The 11,795-nt window shown below is 45.9% G+C and overlaps 1 protein-coding gene across 1 annotated transcript in view; it reads left to right on the plus strand.

The window, feature by feature from the left end:
* Positions 1-11,795, plus strand: part of DNAH6 (dynein axonemal heavy chain 6) — a 282,667-nt gene that overhangs the window by 44,366 nt on the left and 226,506 nt on the right. Inside the window, exons 14-16 of the mRNA XM_025199101.1 lie at positions 393-545; positions 4,008-4,259; positions 9,440-9,568. Of these exons, the coding sequence (XP_025054886.1) occupies positions 393-545; positions 4,008-4,259; positions 9,440-9,568 (534 nt within the window). The remainder of the gene's footprint in view (positions 1-392; positions 546-4,007; positions 4,260-9,439; positions 9,569-11,795) is intronic.

Consider the following 11,795-nt stretch of genomic DNA (forward strand, 5'->3'; position numbering starts at 1 on the left):
TGATGAGGACGTGCCTTAAGTGTGCAGCCTTTGACCTTCCAGGAAGTGAAGCCTGGAAGATGTCCTTCCCCAGATTGTCTTCACCAATTCTTTAACTGTTTTGAAAAGTTGCTAGTCAAAGATTCAGACACCATTTATCTTAAGGCTGAACATACTGTCTTTGTCTTCCATCTGGCTGCTGCTGCTCCATGACTGCAGTTCTCTGTCATGCAAGTAGTCTCATTGAATTCTGTGGGATTACACATGCAAGGAAGGATTAAAGGATAGGGCACAAGATTAGGGGTGCACATTTAACCAAGATTTTCCACGTGACAAAGGCAGGTGTTCGCACAGCTTTTACCTCTACTTTTAGCAGCATCTTACACAATCTATTATTTTTCTTTCCTTTTTAGGTCATTAATGATATGCTTCCTGTTATTGGAAAGAAAAAGGTGGCTGCCATTATAGCTGAAGCACAAGATGCCAAATTTAAACTCGAGTTTCTCCCCTCCACAACTACAGAATATGTTAATAGCTTGATATTTCTTGATGAAATACAGGAAAGAGTAAGTTCAGGAAGTGGAAAAGAGGGTCACTGTCTGAGCCAGATGAGAGCATATTTTCTGCACATATTTTCTTGGAAAAGGTGGGACAAGAGAGACTATGTACATATGGGCTGGAATGGACATTTGAGCTGATCATCATTATTGGTTTCACAGGGCAGCTGATTGGTGAGAAGTGTTAGTGATAAAGCTCTTTCTGATTAAACAGAGCATCACAAGCATCACAAGTCCAGTAATCTACTGTCCTCCTGGTAGAAGCAGCTTGAGAAAAACCCTGCTTGGTTTGTTTTTACAAGATCTTGGTTACTGCCTGTCTCCCTGGAGTTGCTTTCTTTTTTGGGCAGGCTTCTGATGCATAAGCCTCGATGGAGCAGGAAGGTGCTCCTGAACTTTATTCCACGAGTCTCATTTTTCTTATCTTGGCAGCCTAGCTAGCAAAGCCTAGAGCTGTTTTTGTTGTGCACGTGCCAGGTAATAGTACTGCTTAAACAGAGGGCCTCTTCAGCCTTTCCCCTTGTTAGTCTGAGAACAACACCTGAGATCCTTGGACAACTAGTTCACCCTTCCAGGTTCTGCCTATTCTTTAAAATAGTGGCAGAGAACCAGAAAGGTAACCTAATAGAAGTCTAACATGGGACCCACATAGCAGGTACAGGTTAGTTGATTGACTTAGTGGCTGAGTTGCACCGATGGAGCCTGACTCCTGTCATGGGAGGTAGGAGTTCACTTTCAAACAAACACCAGCATTTGTTTCTAATTCAGTAGTTTCACTGGTGGCCCAGATCGCAACACATTAACATTTCAAGAGGCTGCATTAGGAACTACCATGCTTCTCATAGAAAAGAGAGTCCAACTTCTCATCATCATGTGTGCATACTTATCCATTCTAGGACAAATACATATCCTTACATATACACCACCTTGAAGTTTGGGAGTTACATTTAGTGTTGGATCAACCAGTGGAACGGTCATTTATATTTTTGGTTACTGTATCAGTGATTTTTATTCTTAATTTAAAGCAGCTATTCTCATTCCTGTAACCTCCTCAGGAAGGATCAGTAATGATCCTGAAAATATGGCCCTACAAATAGGTGTTTCTGGGGGCATCTGAACATGCTATTAATACAGAGCAATAAACTATGGCACTTATTGTGCTGGAGTTTATTGTTTCTGGGTGGGCATCTTTGTATCTGCATTAGAAATTTATAGTAATCCTTTTGTAAAGACCTTTCTTACCTTGTTAAGGTAAGATAATACAGTTTGGACAGCTGTACAGCCCCACAGTATTTTTTTCTGGTTAAAACCAGAGTATTCTAGGAAGACTTACAGTGGTCTAAAGACTTTAAAAACAACCAACTCCCCGTGAGGCCAGGCAGTGTTGGAAAATGATGCAGGAAGGCTGATGCAGTGATAAAATGCTTTTTTAGTGAGGGCCCTCTATATGTGCAGGTAAAGGCACAACAGGGCTAATGCATGATCCACACATGCATGGCAGGAGTTGCAATTGTGTGTTTGTGAATCAGATCCCATCATGCTTATTGCTGTTACAGAGGGAGCTTGATCTCAGGCTTCCCTAGCATTGGCAGTAAGCAAGCTTCTGCAGCTGGGAGCCCCATCAGCTGACCTGGGCTCCTAGCAGTGGGGATGTCCCAAAGATCCCTATGGCAGAGAGACCACAGCTCATGTGGTGTCATGCACCCCCACAGTTGTGAGACCACAGCTGAAATGGTGTTCCAACCTCTGGGGCACCTCACGTATCCCCATGGCTGGGAGACAACAGTTGACCACAGCTGCATGAAGCATCCCATGACTGGGACACTGCATCAGCTGTGTTCTCCCAGCCGGAGGGCTACATGGGGTGCCCCTGAAGCTGAGAGTCCTGGGAGGAGGTTCCCAGTGATGGGAGCATATGCTCCTGCAGCTGGGAGTCGGCATCAGCTGGGAGCTAATTGGGGCTCCCAGACATGGGGGCACCTGGCCACATATTCAGTTAATGGCATGATACGAAGCAACTACAGAGTTATTACACAGCTATTACACAGTTATCTCATTCAGTTCTAATGTTGCTTTTGGTCTCTGAGTGCAGTGTTTTGCTTCAGAGTCATCATCTCTTTCTCCTTTCATGCTTTCTCTCCCTCCCTTTTTCTGAGTTTCTATTAATTGTTAAAGTTCTGTAGTCCATTCCAGTTGGTTGAATGAACAGTGGGCTAAAATGTTCTTCTTGGAGCAGGAAATTCATTAGTCTGAACTATTTCCTGCTTTCATGTATAGTTTATTAGTTCGTTTAGAGTCTTAAGCTTGCGAGTTATTTGCTGGGCTGACAGTATAGTTTACCAAGCTTGCATACAGGGAGCTGTGGTATCAGAAATCCTTGGCAGGAAGCTGCCTTTGAATGTTGAGAGGTGGTATAACCAGCTCAAAAATTATTTCCAGACTAACTGTGCTTTTTATTGTGAGCAGACAAATCTCTAGGTAAGGGCAAACTGTTTCTTTTTAGTTTTTGAATCTTGTCTTATTATTTCCTTTTGAATAATGTATATGTATTATAGAATCCCCAGGTGAGGAATACTGTATTTAAGGTTAATTTCAATTTTCTAACAATTGGAACATGACGTATTTTCTTGTATACGATATGAATGCACCTTCCTCCCCCCAGAAAAAGAATTGGAAATTAGAGTTTACATTTTATTGGAGACACATAGTAAGAACAGTTTCTACTGCATGCTGGGCAAAAGCAAAAGTAAAATCTGCATGGGACTCACTGGTAGCAGAACAATTGGCAGGCTCGGTTCTGTCCCTGGTACTACTCAATGGCCGTGTCTACATGACACACTGACTGTGCAGTAACTCATTACTGCTGCTCAGTAGTGTCGTATAGCATGAAGTTTGATGCAACGCTACTGGACAGTAGTAATAAGGTACTGCACAGTCAGCATCATCTAAAAGTTGTTCATCGATGCAAATGCACAGTAACTCTGGTTACTGTGCAGTCAGTGTCTCATGTAGATGCGGCCAGTTACTACAAGGAAAGATCTTACTTTTCCATTCTACCTTTAAAAAATAAGGGGTGTATTTTATTTTGGGGCATGTCGTATGCAAGAAAATATGGTAATATTCTCTTTAGTAAAGGAAGCTACAGTGAAGAAGATGCCATTCTAACCCAACCTGTCTCTGTCTTCCAGTAACCTAACTGTAGTCTCCTGTGATATTCTCTAAGCAGTAGTGAGATAAGAGACTAACAAATACAGGGATAAAATTAACCTGTTTATCTTTCTATGTAAATAAAATCTTATACTGGATCTGCTGTTATGACTAGAGGCTATTTTTAATTCATGTTTATTCGTAATAATTATATTCATATTCTAACTATAGTTTGATACTATCAGCAACATAGCTAGGATTAAATAATGGTGCAGTTAAAAATATAGTTGGTTCAAGATAGTGTAAATGTGATTATTTGTATAGATTGAAAACCTTGAAGAAGAAGCAAATGTGGTAACACAGATGTATCAGCTTATTGAACAGTACCAAGTCCCTGCACCTCCTGAAGATTTTGCTCTTTTTGCAACTCTGAAACCATCAATTGTTGCAGTTCGCAATGCTATTGACAGAGCTGTGGGTGAAAGAGATACCAGCATTACTCAGTTTTGTCAGCATTTAGATCAGGATGTTTTAGAGCTAAATGAAGAAGTAAAAGAAGTGAAACAGCAAGCTCAGGTATGTCAAAAGCAGTTTGTATTCTCTTTTTCACTGTCTGTTTATCAAAACAAACAACCCCCCCAAACAAACCAAAAACCCAGCAGCAGTCAGGACTGTGAAGTTATAAAGGCTCTGTTTAACTCGGTAAACATATTGGGCATTTATACAGATGCTCCAGGAGTGGGGGAAGTGCTTTAATTAGAGCGGCTCCAAGAGCTGCTCTAATTAAAGTGCCTGAAGCATCTCATGTATCAGTGTCCCTGTGCTTAAAAATGGTGGCAGGGGCACTTTAACTAAAGCTTGCTTGACAAGCTTTAGTTGAGGTGCCCCTACCACCATTTTTAGGCACAGGGACACTGATACACAAGACACTGGAGTCTGCTGAAGCATGGTATTTACCACACTCCAGTAGACTCGATTAATCGCAGCATGGCAGAGCAACATCACTGCCCATGTATATGTGCCAATTGTCAATACTTACTGTATATCTAGTGTGTAAAATGAATTTCTGTCCCAAAAAAGGAGGCCTAAAATTAAGATGCATCTTATATATTTAAGCTGTAAAACAAAATAATTGAAACCATTGTAATAAAATGTTGACAAAAATTCAATCAAGCTTAAGCAAATGATCCTTTTGGAGGATGATCCTTATATACAAATGTGCCTTTTAAGCACTGAAAACACATGGTCCTGTTTTAAATTGAACTGTGTCAGCTGAAGGGTTGCACCTTATTTCTGGAGACAGGATTTAGGGCAGGGGTGGGCAAAACTTTCACGAACCTAAGGATAAGCCTGTTAGTGGGTAAAAAATAAATAAATAAATAAAAAATAGACATACTTTTTCTTTCCTGAAGGCAACTCCCTGCAGTGCAAAGGAATAAGATAGCTGTGTCCTGTTTTATGTCTCAATTTTCAGTCAAAATATGGTCCTGTCTGGCCCAGGTGCTGCCCTGCTGTGGCGTGTCCTGCTGCCCCCTAGCATGCAGCGGGGCTGGAGCAACTCCGTGGCTAGACTGCCTTTCTAGGCAGCCTGGATGGTGCTGGCCCCAGCCCTGTGGTACCAGTGGGAAGGAGCGTGTGCAGCCCCAACCCAGTGTGCCCCGTGCTTGCTCCAGACTCACCCATCTGGGCTGAGTAGTAGCAGCAGCAGCGGCGGCACCAGGCAGAAACTGTTGCTCAGTGCAGAGGAAAAGCAGCTCCTTCTCCTCGCTACTGCCAGGCAGTTCTTGCTGCAGCTGCCTGGAGCCAATGTTTCTGTCACTACTGCCTCTGGGCTGCCATGTGGCTGTTTTGCACTGTCATTGCTGCCCCAGTGAGCAGCCCAGGAATGGCAGTGATGCCTGCAGAGATTCTGGGCAGCCCGGCACAGCATGGGCTCCAGGCAGCTGCAGTAAGGACTGTTCAGCAGCAGGAACCAACTGCTTTTCCCCTGCGCTGAGCAACAGTTTCTGCCTGCTGCTGCTGCTGCTCAGTCTGGATGGGCAAGTCTGTAGCAGGTGTGGTGTGTGCCAATTTGGGGCCGCACACGCTGATCCTTGCCAGTATGGTGGGCTGGGGTCAGGAGTGGTGGCAGCCAAAAGGAGCCACCGCCACCTGGGCTGCCTAGAAAGGCAGTCCTGCCGCAGAGCTGCCCCAGCCCTGCTGTATGCCCAGGGAGTGGCATGATGTGCCATGGGCAGGTGGTACAGAGCAGGTGCAGCGCATGCTGGGGCTGTGCACTGTTGGCAGTAGAGGGGAGGTGCTGCAGGGTGCACGGGTTCTGGGCTGCTGTGGGGCGGGTGCTGACTGACTCAGGGGAGCATGCACGGGGGCTTCCATGCTCACCCCGCCATACCCTCAACCCCCTCTTCCACAAACCCCACAACCATACCTTCCCCCACACATAATCACAAACACAACACTCACATCCACATGCCTCTGGGGGGAGCCCCGTGCACTGCTACATGCACACACCCCGCCACACACACCCCCAGCCACTCTTCCCCTCCACATACCCCCCCACAAACCTCCATATCCACCCACCCACATCCACCCACAGCTCCACTCAAAACTCATACCCACCCACCCACAACCCTCCTATACTCCCCCCCCTACAATTGAAAAGAGTAAGACTTCATTTTGAGCTATTATGGAATCACCTGTATATACACAGTGCAAACGCACATAAATCAGGACAAACTATTTTTTAAAAATAAAATTAAAACATGTTATTGTGGATGTTTGATTTTTAGTGTATAATTTATTTTTTCTGGTTGCAAGATGACAAACCCCCTTCCCAAAAGGAGTGCTTCCAGGGGCAAAGGGAGGGATTTCTGGTGGCAAAGGTCAGGGGTTAGGGGGTGGGACTTCTAGTCCCTAGATGGCGACCAGGGGGTGGAGCGCATGTCAAGGGGTGTGGCCACCCTTGTAGCCCTCCAGCTGAAATAATTGCCCACCCCTGATTTAGGGTATGGCCCAGTTGATTTAATTTCCAAATCTCTTGCATCAAGTCAGATGTGTATGAGCTTATAGCCTGGTGGATCTTGCAAAGATGGGGGGGGAGGGGAGGATGGAATTGTTTGGCACAGAAATGTCTTGAAGTTTCAGCAGCCATTCTCTTTTTTTTGCACTCTTCCCTCCTTGTGGGGATTCATCAGCTTTGTCCTCTCTATACTGTATCTTCCTGCTCTCACCTAAAGTCCTCCTCAAGCACTGAGGTACCATGAATCCCAGGATGCTAGGCTCTGCATTCTTGGGTGGAATGGACCTTAAGTGGAGTCTCAAAAATCTAGACTTCCCCATGCCTGACAATGCTTAGTGGGGTAAGAAGGGGAAGCATGTGGGAGAGCAGATGTATGACTCCCGATGTTCAGAGACATCTTGAATATATAGATTAAAAAAAAGAATAATAATGTTTCATATTATATAATGTGGTGGGCCAGTAGGGGGCACTCCTGTGTTGAGCCACCCACCTCACTGCGCCCGACCACCTTCCAGGCTCTGAGTGCCTCCCTGGAGGCACCTCATGTCTGGCTGACCCCCTTCCTGGAGCACACCCGCTAGCCTGGGGGTTCCACTGCCACCACCCAGGGCTCTGGACTGATTCTGGCTCTGCACACCCTGGGAAACACAGGCCTAGTAGCCCTCAAGGGTACTTGATTCACTTCAAGAAGTTGGGATGCTTCCCTCAGTCAGAAGCACAAATAGTAGTCTCCCTTAGTCAGCTGAACCAAGGGGACCCCAAGGCATAATCTAGACCCACGCCCAATAAGTCTCCCACACTAGGTACAAAGGAGAACTTTATTGGTTACAAGGGGTAGAGTTAGAATAGGGTACAGGGTAGAGCAATATCAGAGAAATCCCATAGAGCAAACTCCCCTGGCTGGGTAGCCTTTGATCACGCATCTGAGTTACTGCAAGCTCTATACAGTGGAGTTGCATCTTACGCAGGGGTTAGGTTCTAAAGTCAGCGCATAAGGCGAAAATCACGTATAGTCAAAATCACCCTTGAAAATCCCTTAAATTGCCCTTGGCTGGCTTTGAATTCCTTCTCATCAGAAGGCTGTCCCTCTTCGGCGGTAGGTTTGAACAGCGCGTAGAGGCTAAGAGCCATTTCTCGCAACGTGTTGCCATTGATAGGCACACGTTTACAGTTCATGTCTTCCAGCCATGAGTTTAATGCCTTTTCAGTCTTCACTAAAGTCTTATCACGCACTTGGCTTGTCACCTTAGCAGTTATTGGAGCACTTGATGCCACGGCTTGACGAATCTCACTCTCGAATCTTGATGGCAGAGATGCTAGATTCGTTGCGGCCATATTTACACGCCACATTGGAGACTGACATACCATCTCTCAATAAGTCCAACACAGCCAGTTTTTCCGCCAGCTTTGGAACAGATCACTGTTTCTTCGGCTGAGCACCAGATGAAGTAGTTGGTTTGCGTTTAGGGGCCATGTTGTACAAAAAATACATAACTTTAAACACTAGAATCACACTCAGTGTGGCGAGATGCTCACACTATGAGAGGCAGGAACTTATTGAGTGGAATGGCGGGCAGAATCGCCTGCACTATTTAAATTGTTATTTTTCTCTCTTTTTTTTTTTGCTCAGCATGTATAATTGAATTCGCGTAAGTTAAATGCGCATATGATGTGACTCCACTGTATCTCATTAGATCTCAGATAGCTTACAAGTGTCATCCAGAGGCAGGGGGGGGTTTCCCCCGGGGGGCGGCAGGTTCTTGCATTGGAGGCTGGCAGTTCCTTGATCATGAGTTTTGAGAAAGAGAGCAAGTTTCAGATGGTACAGCTCTTCTCTGTCTCTGAGTCTTCCTCATGGCTGCTGCCCCCTCCTCCTGGGAAATCCTTAACTTATATAGCCCTTGTGACCTCATTTACCTGGTCCAATGGAGGTCAGCACCTGTTGGCTGTCAGCCAACCAATTTGAAATACATCACTAGTTGCCGGGCAGACTGGCAGTCTCTAGACCACCAGGGAGGAAGCCCCTCACCCAGGTATGTGATACCAGTCATGTAGGCAGAGGGAGCAGGTTTCCCCCCTCCCTCAGGAATGTATCCAGCTCAAGTTACCTAAAGCAATAGGGTAAAGGTGTGTCTCCTCTGATGGGCCCATCCTAATCAAATTGTCACAGAGCAGAGTTTTTGGGGAGAAACAGAGGTGGCCTTCTGCCACATAAAATAGCTGATTATTGCTTTGACTGTGGGTTTTCCCCACATTGTTGTAAGATCTCAAGTTTTGGGAAAGTCATACTAATGTGCAATGCTAACAATGGCATAGTGAGGTGCCATGTTTATTGTATCTTCATTTTGAACCAATGCAGCAGGCCATGTAATGATAGAAAAATTTACAGTAAATCACTGGCAGACACTCCAGTGAATTCTCTGGATGTTCAGGTGACCACTGTAGTGGACTCCGACTGACAGCAAACTGAAGATTGGGAGTAAAAAAAAGATAGTTTTAGTTGTAAATAGAGGAAATCCAATTTTGGAATCTTTGGTACTTATTAACCATTTCCAATAATTATTAAAGAGGATTAAATCTCATTGCACATACATTATACTATGTATTTCAATATTGGAATGTTGCTCTTATGCTTCACTGAATTTAATCTTCCCATTGACCTAAAATATGGGACATTTATCTCAGTGCTTACTACAAGCTAAAGTTAGAACTGACAATAAAATGTTTTGCTAAATAGGATCCACAGATTTTGGATATCGCAGCTGACCAAGACAAAGTAAACCAAATTCTTACAGACTTACAGAACATTCTGGATGAGCTACAGAGACGTGCATTCCAGTATAAATCCTACCAGAAGAATTTTAAGGTATTTTTTTCCACAAGTACCAGTACTTGCTTTACATTTATGAAACCTGAACTGAGGGTTTGTTTTTGTTTCCTTCAACTGTTTGTGTTGTATGTGGGATGCTGAAGGGAACTAACAAAGACCTCTCCATAATTTTGCCTATAGATCCTGGATTTGTCTGTAACAGTTTTCAACAGGAGAACCAACTGGTATTTGCTGTTTGTAAAATGGTCTACTGCAGTGGTGCCCAACCTTTTTGCCTAGTGGGCCAGACTGACTGGCAGTGTCCAATCAGTCTGTGGACCAGACTGAGCTGGTGTTTCTGATCCAGTGCCAGGGTAGGCACAGTGGGCACCAACTGGTCACACAGAGGGAGGCAGGGGGGCAAAGAGGCCCCACTGCAGCTCTGCAGAGGAAAGGAGCTTGACTTGGCCCCATGGAGAGGGAAGGGGACATGGCCCAGCCCTGATCCAGAAGTGGGGGTGGGGGCATGGCCCGCCCCACAGGAGAAGGGGTCTCAGCTCTGCTCAGCCAAACGAGGCTTGGGGCTTGTGAATTTGGCAAAGAGAAGGGGGTGGCTGTATTAATGGACGCTGCCACCAAATTTCCTGCTCCACTGAGAGCCCCACCAGGCCACTCACTCCTGGCAGGGTGCAGTTTTAGGTCATGCCCAGGACCAGGAGCCTCCTAGCCATCCCCTACAGCTCCTCCCTTACCTCCAGGGTGTTCCAAGAATTCTCACAGGCAGGCAATGTTGCTGCCTAGTCTACTAGCAGCAAAATGCCCTGCTTACGTAGGCAGCCCTGAATCTAAAAAGGCTGCTCCAATCGGACACCTGCCGGCTGCTTGTCTTAGGTCTTAGAGTGGCAGGCACAAGCAGTGCCCTGCCACAGTCTGCACTAAGGGAGCTTTCAGAGTCCTGTGCAACTACCTGTCACATGTCTACCTGTTCTCCCTTAAAGGCTTATTCAACTAGGAAGAAAATACACAAAGAAGCATACAATAAGGCACGACCTTCCACTAACAACGAGCTGGACTAGATATCTCAACAGGTCTTCTTGTTTATTTAGAGTCTGTGAATCTGTTGGGCTTTGAGGTTCTCTCAGGTCTATGAGCTTGGAGGAGCTGCACAGGTTCCTCTGAAGATGCAGCCTTGTGAGAGGCACATTAAAAATCAAAAGTGATAAAACTAACTTGTTACTTTTGTGAACTTGTTGTCTGAGGCCTCCTGAGACTTAGATGAGATATGTCTCAGCAAGTTTTTGTGTGTGTCTTTAAATATAATATTGATGAAAAGTGCAGCTAGCTGGTGGAGCTTGCAAGTTTTTTGAGCAATTTCACTTCAGGAAATACAGGCTTCTTACAAGTTACCAGCATTTCTGAAATAGCCAGCATGGTGTGCAACTCTCGTCAGTATGGCATTTGACAGTGCAGCAGCTAAAGCTTCTTTCTAAAGTTTCATTCCCAAAAGTTAAAAGCACTACTGGCTACAGCACTGTATGTTATAACTTCTGGGAACTGTGTTGGGGGAAACTAAATTAGATGTGTGTGTAAATGGGCTGCTTTGAGTAACTCCAAAAGTACAAGTGTATTTGAAATAGTATTATACTAGAGGGGTACATTGCATCAGCATCTCAGTGCTGCTAGAAAAATGGATTCTTTTGGAAGTTACCATTTTTAGAGGTGCACGGGTATATCGGTTGGATATCGGATCAGCACTGATAAAAGGAAAATTAACATTATTGGCTTTTTTTGGCTGTTGTAGCCAATAATGTTGTCCGATAATTATGCCGGGGCCTCCGGACGCCTGGGTTCCCTCTTGCGCCCACAGGACTTGGGTCCCTGAACACCTGGGTTCCCTCCCACAAGCTGGGGTGACCCCAGATACACCCCTATCCCCTCACTAGCAGGCGGGCTGAGCTGGAGTGGAGCAGCTGCCGTGGTGTCCTGGGTGCTGATGCGGCGCGTTATGGACTGCGGGCTGGGGATGGGTCAGGCACTGTAAAAGGTACTGAATGCAGCAGATGTGACTGAGGTGGGCAGGGGTGGGTACAGCTGCCCAGCCTAGCCTAGCATGACTCAACCGACAGTGCCCAGGGGTCTGCACGCCAGGGGCCAGTGGCAAAGCCTGGCAGGGGTCAGGGCAGCTGCTTCCCCCCTGCTGTGTGCAACAGGGTCCTTTCCCCTCCCCGGTGCGAAGGAAGCCTCAGGGAGTGGGGGCGGGGGGGGGGGGGGGGGGGGGGTTATG

Source organism: Alligator sinensis, unplaced genomic scaffold (genome assembly GCF_000455745.1).
Source record: "Alligator sinensis unplaced genomic scaffold, ASM45574v1 scaffold607_1, whole genome shotgun sequence".
Lineage (NCBI taxonomy): Eukaryota > Metazoa > Chordata > Crocodylia > Alligatoridae > Alligator > Alligator sinensis.